This window comes from Aplidium turbinatum, chromosome 7, assembly GCF_918807975.1.
Source record: "Aplidium turbinatum chromosome 7, kaAplTurb1.1, whole genome shotgun sequence".
Lineage (NCBI taxonomy): Eukaryota > Metazoa > Chordata > Ascidiacea > Aplousobranchia > Polyclinidae > Aplidium > Aplidium turbinatum.
In genome coordinates this window covers 4,212,588-4,230,053 of record NC_137478.1, presented here as the reverse complement: position 1 = coordinate 4,230,053, position 17,466 = coordinate 4,212,588, and the positions used below count along the sequence as shown (strand labels likewise).

Sequence of the window (17,466 nt, the reverse complement as noted above, 5' to 3'; positions counted from 1 at the left end):
GGCGCTGGTTGTACTCTCGGGGTGCGTGTTTGAGCAACGCATTTCATCCAGCGGCTCCTAGTGGATGGAAACATTTACTGATAATAACATTTCGATATTTGAAACCTTCCTTCAGCCAATCTCGATGACTGGGCCTGCGTCAGTGCTTCAAAGCCTCTACAAATAGACTGTGCAAAACTATCAGGAATTACCTAACAGAAAAGCTTTTTCAATCCGAGTATAACGAGTCTCACAATCAACTCCATGTACTTTCGAATTGTATTTGATGATAAATGCACACGCTTGCATAAGCACACCCAGCAGGGAAATCAGATCTTTTCACGTTTATACAACGAACAAGCCGCCGAAAAAATGTAAAAACATTTGATTTTGTAAGCTGGGGATAATATCTTACAAACCGAAGCTAACCATAGTTATATTTTAGATCGAAATTTGACATTCATGTATGTTGCGTTTTAGTTTAAGGAACTCAGTTGGTACAATTAGTTGTTGAAAAAAAATCAATATTAAGGAATTTTGAACTAAAACAAAAGCAGTAACATTTGCCAAGTGGAAAGGCAGCTTAAAATAAATTGAAAACCAAACAAAACAGTGACCCAAATTGGAAAAAAACTTCTTTGAATTAGGTTTGTGCTGTAAGTTTAAAGAACGAGGGGTGAAAGTTAGCCTACTGTCAGTTAATTAAAAATATTTATTGAAGTGTGTGTGTGTTCTACCTTGGGGGAGCAGCTGTCATCTCCACTTACAGCAATTAAACATATAAAGTTCCGGTTCAGCTACATTGCTATGTGTTACATTTTCACTACCGTGCAACATAAAATTTACATTAAAGTAACATTAATTTATCATTGCAGCATATTCAACAAAAATGCCATTTGATCGACCAGTCATGTTGACTGAGTACATCTTCTACTTGAGCATTTATTGACGAGACAAGACATTAAAATAGACATTGACATAAGGCGACACAAAACACTAAATAAATATTTATTCGGTGATGAATTGAAACAGTGATAAGCATAAACAGTTTGACAACGACCCGGTGATATGCTACAAATACAAAAACACACAGTTTATCATTACCCCACCGTACAATGGAAAATATGGCACTATTCCAACATTTATCACTACAAGCCGCTTATAACAAGTATAAAAAGCATGGTTTTAATAAAATAACCAGTAAAAATAAAAACATAGTTAGTAACACACAATATTTATTGTAAAGTGTAAATATTTTTACAAACTTACAGGGACCAAAAATGCTGGGAAATGCTTAAAATTTCCATTGATTTAACGACTAAGAATATTTCTATTTCCCTAGCTGGCTCTGACTACCAACTTTTTTCCTCTTGACAACTAATGACACAATAGAGAGCGCTTATGACAAGGAAAGACAAGACAGATTCATACAGTCACTACGTCACAATGGGGTTTTTAACTGAAAGTGACGCAGTTTACGTTCATTAGAAGTCATGTACGTAAGAAACGTCACTTTTCAGCCGAAACCAAAAGCGATGAGATCGAGCCTCCCTTCGTGTAGATGTTGCTGATGTGGCTGGAAGGAATATCGAAAGTAGAAACGGCAACGAAGCACTAAATTAATGAATCTGAAACGGCAACGAAGCACTAAATTAATGAATCTGAAACGGAAACACTGTATTGGTAAAGTTTGAACATTATGATTATCTTTAATTAAAAAAACGGGTAAAAAAAATTTCTTTAACAAACAACAAAGCAAACTGTAAAAAAATTTCTGGTCGGTATTGATCCTTTTTTTAGGTTGAATCAATGTCTGCAGACGTTGCATCAATAAACAAAAGGTCTGCTGCGTTATGAAAGTTAATGAGCCTGGTGAATAGAAATACATGGAACAAAAGTATCCTTCTGTAAAATTTAAATTATAAACACAGAAACTACACTTTACAATAGCGTTTTTTTTAATAGATGGATAACTGACTAACGCTCTTTTGTAAAATAAAACAAATTATCTAAACATACTTACTTTGAAAACAACGAAGTTGAAGCTGAATTAGAAAGTAGAAGTCTGCAAATATATTAAGGTTTTATTAATTAGATATAATTACTGTTACTAAATTCTATGGAGTTCCACCACATATTCTTGGCATCTGATTTTGTTGTAAACTTTAGTTGAACTTTTTATTTTCAGATTTTTGTAGCTAACTAATTACCATATGATGTTTCGTGTTGAGATGAATGAACCTATACATATTTTCTTCGATTTATTTCTACTAATGTTGGTTAAGTTTCAGAAAGGGAATTTCTAATCAGCACAGTTTTCCAAAGCAAAAGGTATAGGGTATAGATATTCAAAACTGTTTTCGTTTATAAAAATGTTTTCTGTTTGGTTAAATCAGGTATTCAGCGGAATGTGTAGCTATATACCGTCAGGCCTTGGTGCAAGCTAGAACGAATAAAGAAGAATGTGTATTACACTATATTCTGTAGTTAGAGTAGTGAAGTTACACGATTGAAAATTTTTTGCAACTTTCATAGCTCACCACTAGCATCCGGGAACATTGTAAGGCCAGTCGCAAACGCTCAGCTTTGGATTGAAAGCGGTACCAGGTGCGCATTCCATAGTGTACAGGATCCCTGGAGAAATACATATGCAAGTTTTTGAAACTTCACGTTGGAAACACAAAATTGAATTTGAAAAGTAAACAGTGATTCAACGTCACTCTTTCAAAGGATGCTTGTCTTCGTTAGTTATACTCTGCATTGTCAAGCTGTTTGGGCTTTTTTGATGTGACAAGAAGTTGTTGCAAATTATTGCTACAAACTAGCATAATTCCCACCTGCGCCACATTGGTAGAAATGAGTGCAATCGCCAGGCTTTTCGAATGGAGGAGTGCTCAGAGGTTCACCGTTGCTGCCAGTGCATGACGGTCCTGGAAAATTAAAAACCACATGTTAAAACTTATCTAAAAAATTTGAAATTAAACGGGCAAATGCAGGTATGTTTAACCATGGACTTCTAAATAGTATCAGGACTGGAAACTCAGTTGACAACAGTAGGCCAAACAGTTGGTACAACAGTTGGCCAACAGTGGGCCAACAGCCAAGTAACTAACCCTGTTGGCCCACTGTTGGCCTACTGTTGAACCAACTGAGTTTCCAGTCCTGATACTATTTAGAAGTCCATGGTTTAACATGATTACATTTAAAAAGTTAAACAAAAACAACGCGCTAGACATATGGTAGTAGCATTTTTTAGCATTCAATTTTTTTTAAAGCACGCAATCTATTAATGTATATTGTATATTAAATATAAAGGTAAAGGTGAGTCCCATACTTGAATCCAAGCATCGGGGGATGAGAAGATGAGGTTCTCATTATACTAAGCCCTCGGCACTAACGAGAGTAGGGTGGCCAGTTCCTTTCTCTCGGCCGCCTTTACTTCAGCAACTACGCCCACCCAATTTATTACACCCTGGGTAGAGGTGAGCGGTGTTTGTCAACAACCAGCATAAGCCGGGAGTCGAACCAGGATTGCATGATTGGAAAGCGAGCGCCTTACCCGCTGCGCCATCCCACAGAAAAGCGTAAAAACCGCACAAAGAATAGACAGATAGCGTAAGGATGAAGCAGCCTTTCATTTGATTCATTATCGAAAGATTCATTGATAAAAACTAATGCAAAATACATTTTTTGTACTTAATAAAATGATTAGACGTAACATCAATATTTGTGAAAATAAACGGCTTATGGTGTTGCGATATGAAGAACGACAAACATAAATAAAACAAAAAGAAACAACATTTTTGTGTTATGAACAAACACAATTTTCCTGTGTGGAAGGCCATGCCATTTTGCTTAGCTTTGTCTCATTCAATTTTAAGCTTTGGGACACAAAATATGTCCCTATATAAGAATGAAACTTCATAATTTTGTCCCAAACTCAGCAGGTCCCAAAGCGTACCAAACTAGTTCGTCAAATAACAATAGTGAAAAGCAAATGCGCAAACTTTACTGATAAGTTCAACTGAGGGCTTAGAAGAAAGTCAATCGATGACAAAATGGCACGATATGGTGAGCCTACAACCTTTCAATCTATATCTCTCATTGTAGAAAAAACTTCAAAACCAAGTCCTCAAACAGGTGTCAAAAGTGGTTGTTGATGACAAGAGACAAAGGAATAAAATTAACAAATGAGAAAATCTTCTAAAAAGAAACCACAGGTGTTCAAAGACCATTTGGGTCTGGCTTGTAGTTGACACATTCTCCAGAGCACTGAAACCGTATTGCGTAGTCCATGCATGCATAACCATGCTTCTGTTCTGAGTTGAGGCATTGGAGACCGATCTCTGTGTTACAAGTCTAAAGAAAAAGAAAAAGGAAATTTAATTCAATTTGTTTTAAAGCACATATGACGAAGACGTGTTCAAATAAAAAATATGATTTTAACAAATCAATAATAACTTAATATTAGTTTTAAGGAAATAAAAGTTGATGTAGTTATGCAATGTATGACTTTAAAAAATACAAATTGTAAAGTTCATTAGCAAGAGCTCTGTTTTACAATAAATTAATTCTACATATACTATGCCACTGTCTGCAATTAATACAAATTCATATACGTTTTCTAAATGATGAGGTATCAATCTTTAAAGGGGCAGTCACAATAATGACGTCACTAACCAACTTGTCCCCAGTATTTGTCCAGTTTTCACCACTGCCGGCGCATATGCACTCAACATCAGTGATGCAGCCATGTTTGGTTGCGCATATCCCTCCCCGATGCTTCTCTATATTGGGGATCGTCTCCCAATCTCCCGACCACCAATATTGGTTAGGATGGTGGGTATTATACCAAGGTGACCATGTCTTAGCTGTGCAGTCCAGCCCCAAGGTATCTGTGACAACAGAATAGACGAATGATTGCATTATTATGTTAAAATCATGTTTTTATGCTTTTGCATATTTGACGTTCACAGACATTTTTGTGACTGGTATTTTATAAACCTCAACTGTGAAATACAAATAAATGCAATGGGTTTTGCGAGTTAATTTTCTTTTTTGAATAAAACGCCACAGCACATCATTGTTTGTGAAAATAAAATATGCTTAAAATCATCAAGTGGTCTCATAAGTTCTAAGAGCGTTGTTCATGATGATCATAATGATGATTAATGACCTTGGTAGTTGCATAAATAAATAAAACTTAAACTAATATTAAAAAAAAGTATCACACAAAGTAAAGGGTAATCAAGCTTTGACAGTTATTAATTTAAATTTATTAAATTAATAATTTTATTTATTGTAATTTATAACAAGTATTTATAAATTACAATAAATAAAACAAATAAATAAATTTAAATTATATTGTTCAAAATAATTATCCTTTATTGCAAGTTTTTGATGAATTGAATTAACACAGCCAGCAAATTAGTTCTTTTTCACGTTCATTTTATATTTAAATAAGTCAAACCAATGAAAACAGGACTGATTTGCTGGAAAACAATTTGAAATTAGAATCAAGCAAACAAAATTCCAACGTAAACGAAACGATAAATCGTATCAACTCAAAATCACGTGACTCGGTTTGTTCTGATTCAGAAAATAACAAATTAGTGACGTCACATAGAGTTGTTGCCAAAGCAATTGCTGCTGAAAAACAATAAATGAATAAATCACTATAAAACTAGGGAAATGATCGTGTTGTAAAGCATCGCATGCAAAACACATTTAAAACGAGTTGAAAGTAATTTTTTTGATTGTAACACATTCAGTGTTGACTCAACATTGTTTAATTGTGTAAATTGTTCAATAAATTGCAGGCCAATTTTGAATTAAAAAAACTTAACAAATTTGACAAGTTAACAAAATCCACGATAACTTTGCAATGATAAAGAATAAATTATAGACAAACATAAACTCTGCCTGTTAGGAGAACAAACTAAACTGGTCCAATTACGTGCTTAAAACATGATGAGACAGCATATTTGTTTAGTTGCTCAAGTGATGTTTGCTACAGAGTTAACGTTTTTTAAATAAAAACAAAAACCAAAAGAACATCAATTATAAAAAAAAATTGTTGTGTTGCAGATTTAATGTCGCATCATAAACGGCAAATTTCTTATGAAATGTGAATTACAATGACTAATTACAATTATTGATGGTGACAGCATGCAGCACTGACGACAACAATAATCAACAACACACTGATTGTTAGATTTAGGATTACCGGATTAAAGTTAGTGATCACGTCAACACCAAAACAAGTTGTGTTTCAAAGTGAATACTAACTTGTCGGAGTAGTGAAGTTGAATGAGGATCGGGGTTACTCGGCTTCTCTCAATCATTTCAGTAACTTGTTGTCTTTGTAAGGTGTGTCAGAATAATCATTAAGCGATTTATTTGATCCAGAATGTTCTTTGGGTATCCACGTATTCATTTGTCGGCAGATTTACGTGTTTACTTTTTCCAACACACAACGATAGTACATACATATGAACTATTACAATGCACGCATAATATGATCATGACAGTTGTGGAAAAGCGTAAATGCAACGAAGTAAAACAAAACGAATTTAGATAAAAGCAAAACAAAAATAACGGTAAAATCATACACAAAAATAATCAAAAATCAAATATACGAAGAAAAACTAATACATACGATACATACAAAACATACAAAATATTAACTTGAATTCCTTTTTTTATAAGTATGCCTGAATGTTTTTTAATTCTGAAAATTTCTAACACTTTCGGGGTCAAATGTTTCTAAACAATGCTTTCGTAAATAGAAAAGTATTTTTAAATTTTAGAACCTTAATTTTGAGCACTATAGCTTACTGGCAGCTACGACAATTTAAACTGTTCCTACTCATTGTAAAGTTTGAAATACTTTTAGTTGATATGATAATTTTTGAAATATCTAATTCACAATAGGCGGCACTAACACGGCTTATGAAACGGCACGACACAAATTTCATAAAAGTAGGCTACAGTAACTTATCCAAGCAAAACTTTTTGCCTGAGAATTGTTGGAGTTATCAGAGCACTTTGCAAGTAAATGAATTAATTATTTACCCTTGGTTCCACATCCGGGAACGTTGTAAGGGTGATCACAAACGCCGATGGCAGGATTAAAAGCAGTGCCAGGTGCACATGGCATTTCATATCTGTAGCCGTTGGAACACTGAAACCAACAAAAGGAGGCGATTACTCGTCAGAACAAAAGGAGGCGATTACTCGTCAGAACAACAGGAGGCGATTACTTGTCAGAACAAAAGGAGGCGATTACTCGTCAGAACAAAAGGAGGCGATTACTCGTCAGAACAAAAGGAGGCGATTACTCGTCAGAACAAAAGGAGGCGATTACTCGTCAGAACAAAAGGAGGCGATTACTCGTCAGAAACTTTTACATCAATGGTGTGAATATAAGATGAGATTATGTCTAGAATTGTAGCTGCATATCACAAAACAACAGAATTTTGGGCTGAAGACTAAAAAGTGAAACATTTAGTTGTTATCTTCAAACATTCTTTCTTCATTACAAACGAAACAACACTATGAAGAACATATTGATAACGATAACTCACCTGATAAAAATTGTCGCAATCACCAGGCTTTTCAAATGGATTTCCACTAATTGGTTTACCAGTCGCATCCACGCAATCACCTGAAACAAAGAAGTATTTCTATTCAGTAAATCTACACGACTATTCAGAACGTTACATAACTATTCTGGCAAACTATTTCGATGATTACCTAAACATGCAATAAACAAGGCAGTGTCTTATGAGTACAAGCATTCATTCGAATAGGCCAATTCAATAAAAAAAAAAAGATAACATGGTTTTCTATACATCAACACTATGCCGAACAATGCTATAAATAAGTTAGTACGCACTTTTATGGTCTGAAAAAAGACCACTTGCAATGATGTGGTGGAGCGTCTTTGTTATGACTTTAATGTGACACAAGTTGTGACTATGTTAAAACTTACGATCAAATGGTTTCGGCGTCGCTTTCGTGGTTGTTGTGACTTTCTCTGTTGTCGTGGTGGTTCCTCCACATCCGGGAACATTATAAGGATGATCACAGACTCCAATGGCAGGGTTGAACACTGTTCCAGGAGCACAGGGCATTGTGTGAAGATAGCAGTTGGAACACTAGAAGCAAAGAAGACTATATGTAAAATAGTTATTTTCCTTTTTGATGATGATGAAGATTCTGCTTTATTAAAGCCTATCAATTTGCTGAGAAATTTCCATGTAGACTATAATATACTATTATATACATAAAACAAACTTGTAGGCTACATCTTGAATCGTGTGAGTTATTTTCAAGATTTTCCAGCATGCAATACCCTGCACAATAGCGGTAGAAATGCTTGTTTAAAAAAGTTGCACACCTGATAAAAGTGATCACAATCCCCAGGCTTTTCGAATGGATTTCCACTCAATGGATTACCAGAACTATCCACACAAAGACCTGAAAAGGGTAAATCAATGGGTAAAGTATGTTTTAAGTTATTCGTTCAACTTTGGTAGGGAAAAGAGATGTTTTATCTCTTAACAAACAATCATCTATTCAACCTTGATTTGTAGCAATTACTTGCAGTGGGATTGCTTAAGTGTGATTTTTGTGTCTTCAAAGCAAAATTATGCTTTGTGACAATGTTAAAATTACAAATGAACAAGAGAACTTGAAATGCTCCTTTTGTCTTTCATTAATCGTTCGTTCAGAATGCTAATTGCTATGAAATACACACTATCGCAAGGTGCCGGTGTCGCCTTCGTGGTTGTTGTGACTTTCTCTGTTGTCGTGGTGGTTCCTCCACATCCGGGAACATTGTAAGGATGATCACAGACTCCAATGGCAGGGTTGAACACTGTTCCAGGAGCACAGGGCATGGTGTGAAGATAGCAGTTGGAGCACTAGAAGCAAAGTAAACAATATGTAAAATAGTTCTTCCTTTTTGATGATGATAAAGATTCTGATTTATTAAGCCTATAGATTTGTTGAGAAATTTCCATGTAGAGTACAATATACATATGACAAACTTGTAGGCTACATCTCGAATCGTGTAAGTTATTCTCAAGATCCTCCAGCATGCAATAGGCTGCACAATAGCGGTAGAAATGCTTGTTTAAAAAAGTTACACACCTGATAAAAGTGATCACAATCCCCAGGCTTTTCGAATGGATTTCCGCTCAATGGATTACCAGAACTATCCACACAAAGACCTGAAAAGGGTAAATCAAAGGGTAAAGTACGTTTTTATGTTATTAACTCAACTTTGGTAATGATAAAAGTTGTCAGCATGCAATATATCTCTTAGCAAACAATCTGCAATTGAACCTTGATTTGTATAGCCATTACCTGCAGTGGGATTGCTTATAATGTGATTTTTGTACCTTGAAAACATATGCTTTGTGACAATGTTAGAATTACAAATGAACAAGAGAACTTGAAATGCTCCTTTTGTCTTTCATTAATCGTTCGTTCAGAATGCTAATTATTATGAAATACACACTATCGCAAGGTGCCGGTGTCGCTTTCGTGGTTGTTGTGACTTTCTCTGTTGTCGTGGTGGTTCCTCCACATCCGGGAACATTGTAAGGATGATCACAGACTCCAATGGCAGGGTTGAACACTGTTCCAGGAGCACAGGGCATGGTGTGAAGATAGCAGTTGGAGCACTAGAAGCAAAGTAGACTACATGTAAAATAGTTCTTCCTTTTTAATGATGATGAAGATGCTGATTTATTAAAGCCTATCAATTTGCTGAGAAATTTCTATGTAGACTATAATATACATATGACAAACTTGTAGGCTACATCTTGACTCGTGTAAGTTATTCTCAAGATTTTCAAGCATGCAATAGGCTGCACAATAGCGGTAGAATTGCTTGTTTAAAAAAGTTACACACCTGATAAAAGTGATCACAATCCCCAGGCTTTTCGAATGGATTTCCACTCAATGGATTACCAGAACTATCCACACAAAGACCTGAAAAGGGTAAATCAAAGGGTAAAGTATGTTTTTAAGTTATTAGCTCAACTTTGGTAGGGAAAAGACTTGTTTTGTTTCCTAATTACCCATTACCTGCAGTGGGATTGCTTATAATATGATTTTTGTGTCTTCAAAAGATATGCTTTTTGGCAATGTAAGAATTACAAATGAACAAGAGAGCTTGAAATCCTCCTTTTGTCCCTAATCAAACGTTCGATCAGAATGCTAATTACTATGAAATACACACTATCGCAAGGTGCCGGTGTCGCTTTCGTGGTTGTTGTGACTTTCTCTGTTGTGGTGGTGGTTCCTCCACATCCGGGAACATTGTAAGGATGATCACAGACTCCAATGGCAGGGTTGAACACTGTTCCAGGAGCACAGGGCATGGTGTGAAGATAGCAGTTGGAGCACTAGAAGCAAAGTAGACAATGTAAAATAGTTCTTCCTTTTTGATAATGATAAAGATTTTGCTTTGATTTATTAAAGCCTATCAATTTGCTGAGAAGTTTCTATGTCGACTCATGGCTACCTAAAGATACGGCCTGATATTTCACATTTTGAGAAATTTCCAGATGTTGCTAACTTTTGACAAATGTTTAAATAAATGTTTCTAAAAATTATATTTTTACGCTTTCTTTACTGCCTTCCCCAGATGACAGAATTGGTCTTAAGTAACATAATCAGATGTTGAAAAACAAAGAAAATTTGATTTCGAAGGTTTTAGTCAGACTGTTAATTATTCAATAACAGTCTGATTCAGCATTTTTCAACTTACATTTTCTCATTTGTTACTGCCTCCCCAAGGCAACAAAACGCTTTTATATCATTAGGAGTCAGCAAAAAGCATAAAAACTCAGAAAATGTCACTCAAGCACTAGCAGTAGCTGTAATCAAAATCTGCAAAATGTTACAATCAGGCCGCATTTTCAGGTGGCCATGGTAGACTACAATATGCATATGACAAACTTGTAGGCAACATCTTGAATCGTGTAAGTTATTTTTAAGACAAGATCCTTCAGCATTCAATAGGCTACACAATAGCGGTAGAATTGCTTGTTTAAAAAAGTTACACACCTGATAAAAGTGATCACAATCCCCAGGCTTTTCGAATGGATTTCCGCTCAATGGATTACCAGAACTATCCACACAAAGACCTGAAAAGGGTAAAATACGTTTTAAGTTATTCGTTCAACTTTAGTAATGAAAAGAGTTGTTTTGTTTCTTATCAAACAATCATCGATTTAACCTTGATTTGTTGCCATTACCTGCAGTGGGATTGCTTAAGTGTGATTTTTGTGCCTTGAAAACATATGCTTTGTGACAATGTTAGAATTACAAATGAACAAGAAAACTTGAAATTTTCCTTTTGTCCCTAATCAATCGTTCGTTCAGAATGCTAATTATTATGAAATACACACTATCGCAAGGTGCCGGTGTCGCCTTCGTGGTTGTTGTGACTTTCTCTGTTGTGGTGGTGGTTCCTCCACATCCGGGAACATTGTAAGGATAATCACAGACTCCAATGGCAGGGTTGAACACTGTTCCAGGAGCACAGGGCATGATGTGAAGATAGCAGTTGGAGCACTAGAAGCAAAGTAGATTATATGTAAAATAGTTCTTCCTTTTGATGATGATAAAGACCCTGATTTATTAAAGCCTATCAATTTGCTGAGAAATTTCTATGTAGACTACAATATACATATGACAAACTTGTAGGCATTATCTTGACTGGTGTAAGTTGTTCTCAGGAGCCTCCAGCATGCAATAGGCTGCACAATAGTGGTAGAAGTGCTTGTTTAAAAAAGTTACACACCTGATAAAAGTGATCACAATCCCCAGGCTTTTCGAATGGATTTCCGCTCAATGGATTACCAGAACTATCCACACAAAGACCTGAAAAGGGTAAATCAAAGGGTAAAGTATGTTTTTAAGTTATTAGCTCAACTTTGGTAATGAAAAGTGTTGTTTTGTCTCCAAACAATCATGGATTCAACCTTAATATGTAGCAATTACCTGCAGTGGAATTGCTTAAGTGTGATTTTTGTGTCTTCAAAGCATAATTATGCTTTGTGACAATGTTAAAATTACAAATGAATAAGAATCGTTCGTTCAGAATGCCAATGACTATGAAATACACACTATCGCAAGGTGCCGGTGTCGCTTTCGTGGTTGTTGTGACTTTTTCTGTTGTCGTGGTGGTTCCTCCACATCCGGGAACATTGTAAGGATGATCACAGACTCCAATGGCAGGGTTGAACACTGTTCCAGGAGCACAGGGCATGGTGTGAAGATAGCAGTTGGAGCACTAGAAGCAAAGTAGACAATATGTAAAATAGTTCTTCCTTTTTGATGAGGTTAAAGATTTTGTTCTGATTTATTACAGCTTATCAATTTGCTGAGAAATTTCTATGCAGACTACAATGTAGACTACATATGTACATATACATATGTAGACTACATATGACAAACTTTAAGCTATACCTTGGATCGTGTAAGTTATTCTCAGGAGCCTCCAGCATGCAATAAGCTACACTGCACAATAATGGTAGAAATGCTTGTTTAAAAAAGTTACACACCTGATAAAAGTGATCACAATCTCCAGGCTTTTCGAATGGATTTCCACTCAATGGATTACCAGAACTATCCACACAAAGATCTGAAAAGGGTAAATCAAAGGGTAAAGTACGTTTTTAAGGTATTAGATCAACTTTGGTAGTGAAAAGAATTGTTTTGTCTTTTAAAAAACAATCATCGATTAAACCTTGGTTTGTAGCAATTACTTGCAGTAGGATTTCTTAAATGTGATTTTTATGTTTCTTCAAAGCATATGCTTTGTGACAATGTTAGAATTACAAATGAGCAAGAGAGCTTGAAATCCTCATTTTGTCCCTTAACAGTCGTTCGTTCAGAATGCTAATTACTATGAAATACACACTATCGCAAGGTGCCGGTGTCGCCTTCGTAGTTGTTGTGACTTTCTCTGTTGTCGTGGTGGTTCCTCCACATCCGGGAACATTGTAAGGATGATCACAGACTCCAATTGCAGGGTTGAACACTGTTCCAGGAGCACAGGGCATGGTGTGAAGATAGCAGTTGGAGCACTAGAAGCAAATTAGGCTATATGTAAAATAGTTCTTCCTTTTTGATGATGATAAAGATTTTGCTTTGATTTATTAAAGCCTATCAATTTGCTTTCTACAGTACGTAGACTACAATATACATATGACAAACTTGTAGGCTACATCTTGAATTGTATAAGTTATTCTCAAGATCCTCTAGCATTCAATACACTGCACAATAGCGGTAGAAATGCTTGTTTAAAAAAGTTACACACCTGATAAAAGTGATCACAATCCCCAGGCTTTTCGAATGGATTTCCGCTCAATGGATTACCAGAACTATCCACACAAAGACCTGAAAAGGGTAAATCAATGGGTAAAGTATGTTTTTAAGTTATTCGTTCAACTTTGGCAATGAAAAGACTTGTTTTGTTTCTTAACAAACAATCATCGATTCAACCTTGGTTTGTAGCCATTACCTGTAGTGGGATTGCTTAAATAAAATTTTTGTGCCTTGAATACATATGCTTTGTGACAATGTTAGAATTACAAATGAACAAAAGAACTTGAAATCCTCTTTTTGTCCCTAATCAATCCTTCGTTCAGGATGTGACGCGACAATTTATTGAAAGACAATTTATCAAACGACAGCTTAATCGAAAGACAATTTATCGAATGACAGTTTATCTAACGATAATTCATTGAAACGACAGTTAATCGAACCGACAATTTATAGAAACGACAGTTCATCGATCCACTTTTACAGAAACGACAGTTTATCCGACGACGAATCTCCCGAAACAAAATTTATCTAGGGTTATGGTTAGTCGTTCGATTAATTTTCGTTCTATGAACAGTCGTGTCGATAAACAGTCGTTTCGATTAACCATCGTTCGATGAATTGTCCTTCGATAAACTGTCGTTTCGATTAATTGTCGTTCGATCAATTGTCGTTCGATGAACTGTCGTAGTACAGTTCAGAATGCTAATGACTATGAAATACACACTATCGCAAGGTGCTGGTGTCGCCTTCGTGGTTGTTGTGACTTTTTCTGTTGTCGTGGTGGTTCCTCCACATCCGGGAACATTGTAAGGATGATCACAGACTCCAATGGCAGGGTTGAACACTGTTCCAGGAGCACAGGGCATGGTGTGAAGATAGCAGTTGGAGCACTAGAAGCAAATTAGACTATAGGTAAACTAGTTCTTCCTTTTGATAATGATAATGATGCTGATTTATTAAAGACAGGGATAGACTATCAATTTGCTGAGAAATTTCTATGTAGACTACAATATAAATATAACAAACTTGTAGGCTACATCTTGATTCGTGTAAGTTATTCTCAAAATCTTATAGCATGCAATAAGCTACACTGCACAATAGTGGTAGAAATGCTTGTTTAAAAAAGTTACACACCTGATAAAAGTGATCACAATCCCCAGGCTTTTCGAATGGATTTCCGCTCAATGGATTACCAGAACTATCCACACAAAGACCTGAAAAGGGTAAATCAATGTGTAAAGAGCGTTTTTAAGGTATTAGCTCAACTTTGTTAATGAAAAGAGATGTTTTATTTTCTAACAAACAATTATCGATTCAATCTTGATTTGTTGCTATTACCTGCAGTGGGATTGCTTATAATGTGATTTTTGTGCCTTGAAAACATATGCTTTGTGACAATGTTAGAATTACAAATGAACAAGAGAACTTGAAATCCTCCATTTCTCCCTCATCAATCGTTCGTTCAGAATGCTAATTACTATGAAATACACACTATCGCAAGGTGCCGGTGTCGCCTTCGTGGTTGTTGTGACTTTCTCTGTTGTCGTGGTGGTTCCTCCACATCCGGGAACATTGTAAGGATGATCACAGACTCCAATTGCAGGGTTGAACACTGTTCCAGGAGCACAGGGCATGGTGTGAAGATAGCAGTTGGAGCACTAGAAGCAAATTAGGCAATATGTAAAATAGTTCTTCCTTTTTGATGATGATAAAATTTTGTTCTGATTTATTACAGCCTATCAATTTGCTGAGAAATTTCTATGTAGACTACAATATACATATGACAAACTTGTAGGCTATACCTTGAATCGTGTAAGGTATTCTCAGGAGCCTCCAGCATGCAATAGGCTACACTGCACAATAGTGGTAGAAATGCTTGTTTAAAAAAGTTACACACCTGATAAAAGTGATCACAATCTCCAGGCTTTTCGAATGGATTTCCGCTCAATGGATTACCAGAACTATCCACACAAAGACCTGAAAAGGGTAAAATACGTTTTAAGTTATTCGTTCAACTTTGGCAATGAAAAGACTTGTTTTGTTTCTTAACAAACAATCATCGATGCAACCTTGATTTTTAGCCATTACCTGCAGTGGGATTGCTTATAATGTGATTTTTGTGTCTTCAAAGCATATGCTTTGTGACAATGTTATAATTACAAATGAACAAGAAAGCTTGAAATCTTTCTTTTGTCCCTCATCAATCGTTCGTTCAGAATGCTAATTACTATGAAATACACACTATCGCAAGGTGCCGGTGTCGCTTTCGTGGTTGTTGTGACTTTCTCTGTTGTGGTGGTGGTTCCTCCACATCCGGGAACATTGTAAGGCCAATCACAGACTCCAACAGCTGGATCAGGATTGAACACTGTCCCAGGAGCACATGGCATGACATGAAGGTATCCATTGGAACACTGAAATATTGGAAATAAAAATAAGAACTTGGATTTTTTGCTTTTATGGTATAATATCGGATGTAGTTTGAGATTCATTCATTCAATTATTGAAAAAATTTTTTATAAAACCACAAACTATTAACAACCAACCTGGTAGAAATGGTCGCAGTCACCAGGCTTTTCAAAGGGAGCTGAGCTGATTGGGTAACCGGTCGCGTCCAAGCATTCAGCTGAAACATGAGACAGAGTTAGAATCTGAGAGGTTTAATTTGGTTTATTCAAAAGACTTATACTGTGGTGCAACATCACAGCTAAAGTGATTAATGATTAAAATGGTTTTTGTCACACACAAGTTAGGTATATTCGAAAAGCATTTGTGGCAATGCATTTGCGTATAATTTCAGTTCCAAATTGTTCGTTATTCAGTTCTTAAACTTAGTTTCAAATTAGAACATGACAAAATGATACGTGAGCAAATGCAAATAATGTAAATTGGGATTTGTCTTTGAATGCCACAATCAACTCTTCTTACTCAAGCAACATCATTACCATATGGGGAATAAAGTAAATTGGTTAAAACCAGTGAAAAACTGGGCAAATTTGTGGGTTGTCTTATCATGCGGATCTTGAAAAAGTTGTACAACTATGATGATTATGTGTCTGATCTCATACATACGTTGGCAGTCAAAGTCTTTCAAATCTTTGTTTCGTTTGACATCAGCATAAAATCATTATTTTGTACTTGTATTTATGGCTCATGTACTCAGTCTTGCTAAATGGTGATCTTTGTTGATGTCTCTGCTTGTTTTTACTGGTATTACGTCTAATAGTGGTCTAATAATAGTTTAGATACCCATAGGTGTAGTTGTGGTCTACAAATTGCATCTGTCGCCTTATAACTGTATGTTAACCTTCTTATAGTTTTATAATATTCTCAAACAATCTCATCAACTCACGATCATATGGACTTGGCGTTACTTTCGTGGTTGTTGTGACCTTCTCTGTTGTCGTGGTGGTTGCTCCACATCCGGGAACATTGTAAGGCCAATCACATACTCCAATAGCTGGATTGAACACTGTTCCAGGAGCACATGGCATTATGTGAAGGTATCCATTGGAACACTGAAGGTATATGTTGCAATATAAGTTCTAAAAACCTTTCTGAAATATTGACAAAATTTTCTCAATTTCTGACGATGCAACTAAACCGAATGCCATAACATGCCGGAGGTTTAAAAATCGATAAAGACTTTTCAACGGCAAGCAAGCATAACAGGAAAATCAAATAAAAATGATGTAAAATACAAATTGTGACCTTGCGATTATTTCAACACAGTTTTGCAATGATTGTTTACAATTTGCGGTAGCTTGCATGAGATTATATTATAAAGGTAAATTTTAGGGAAAATTGATTGTTTATTCTTAGGATTATTGGAAGATTACAAATGTATAAAAGCTACCTGGTAGAAGTTGTCGCAATCATGAGGTTTTACAAATGGACCTGTGCTTATTGGATAGCCAGTTGCGTTCAAGCATTCAGCTGAAAATAAAATCATTTTGTTATGATTTTTTGCTAGAATACTTGAAGGGTTACATTCAAGCTCACAAAATTTGACCTTAAATCTGTGAGTTGAAATTATAAAAAAAATGTTCCTTTAATTGGCTTTGTGCTAAAAATTAAAGACACAAAATACAGAATCAGAGCTGCTCATGAAAAGTCTTGATTTTGGTATTTACAGCT

General features: G+C 35.7%; 2 protein-coding genes across 6 annotated transcripts in view; both read right to left on the bottom strand.

Moving 5' to 3' along the window:
• Positions 1-240: 240 nt before the first annotated feature.
• LOC145774848 (uncharacterized) overlaps positions 241-17,466 on the bottom strand; it is a 29,396-nt gene continuing 12,170 nt past the window's right edge. For 3 of the 5 annotated variants that reach the window (XM_082586176.1, XM_082586179.1, XM_082586181.1), the window contains 28 exons: positions 17,186-17,265; positions 16,682-16,847; positions 15,876-15,955; positions 15,572-15,743; positions 15,227-15,306; positions 14,822-14,987; positions 14,464-14,543; positions 14,054-14,219; positions 13,322-13,401; positions 12,923-13,088; positions 12,564-12,643; positions 12,127-12,292; positions 11,801-11,880; positions 11,406-11,571; positions 11,062-11,141; positions 10,232-10,397; positions 9,902-9,981; positions 9,506-9,671; positions 9,136-9,215; positions 8,741-8,906; positions 8,381-8,460; positions 7,973-8,138; positions 7,566-7,645; positions 7,054-7,162; positions 2,817-2,909; positions 2,520-2,613; positions 2,003-2,044; positions 241-1,607 (listed from right to left, as the gene is read on the bottom strand). In XM_082586176.1, the coding sequence (XP_082442302.1) occupies positions 2,522-2,613; positions 2,817-2,909; positions 7,054-7,162; positions 7,566-7,645; positions 7,973-8,138; positions 8,381-8,460; positions 8,741-8,906; positions 9,136-9,215; positions 9,506-9,671; positions 9,902-9,981; positions 10,232-10,397; positions 11,062-11,141; positions 11,406-11,571; positions 11,801-11,880; positions 12,127-12,292; positions 12,564-12,643; positions 12,923-13,088; positions 13,322-13,401; positions 14,054-14,219; positions 14,464-14,543; positions 14,822-14,987; positions 15,227-15,306; positions 15,572-15,743; positions 15,876-15,955; positions 16,682-16,847; positions 17,186-17,265 (3,086 nt within the window). In that variant the 3' untranslated portion in view covers positions 241-1,607; positions 2,003-2,044; positions 2,520-2,521. Of the gene's footprint in view, positions 1,641-2,002; positions 2,045-2,519; positions 2,614-2,816; positions 2,910-7,053; positions 7,163-7,565; positions 7,646-7,972; positions 8,139-8,380; positions 8,461-8,740; positions 8,907-9,135; positions 9,216-9,505; positions 9,672-9,901; positions 9,982-10,231; positions 10,398-11,061; positions 11,142-11,405; positions 11,572-11,800; positions 11,881-12,126; positions 12,293-12,563; positions 12,644-12,922; positions 13,089-13,321; positions 13,402-14,053; positions 14,220-14,463; positions 14,544-14,821; positions 14,988-15,226; positions 15,307-15,571; positions 15,744-15,875; positions 15,956-16,681; positions 16,848-17,185; positions 17,266-17,466 lie in introns of all 5 variants that reach the window. The other 2 variants (XM_082586177.1, XM_082586178.1) reach the window with 2 other exon arrangements.
• On the bottom strand, positions 2,916-4,978 carry LOC145774850 (cartilage intermediate layer protein 2-like). The gene is made up of 2 exons (XM_082586184.1): positions 4,660-4,978; positions 2,916-4,338 (listed from the first exon to the last, which is right to left on the bottom strand). The coding sequence occupies exons 1-2, from the start codon at positions 4,903-4,905 to the stop codon at positions 4,204-4,206; spliced, it is 381 nt and encodes a 126-aa protein (XP_082442310.1). The 5' UTR covers positions 4,906-4,978; the 3' UTR covers positions 2,916-4,203.

Excerpts from the sequence above, each read along its gene's own strand:
- LOC145774850 (XM_082586184.1), bottom strand. The coding sequence starts at position 4,905 with ATGCAATCATTCGTCTATTCTGTTGTCACAGATACCTTGGGGCTGGAC. Across the intron at positions 4,339-4,659 it reads CAAATACTGGGGACAAGTTG|ACTTGTAACACAGAGATCGG; the intron begins GTTAGTGACGTC and ends CTTTTTCTTTAG.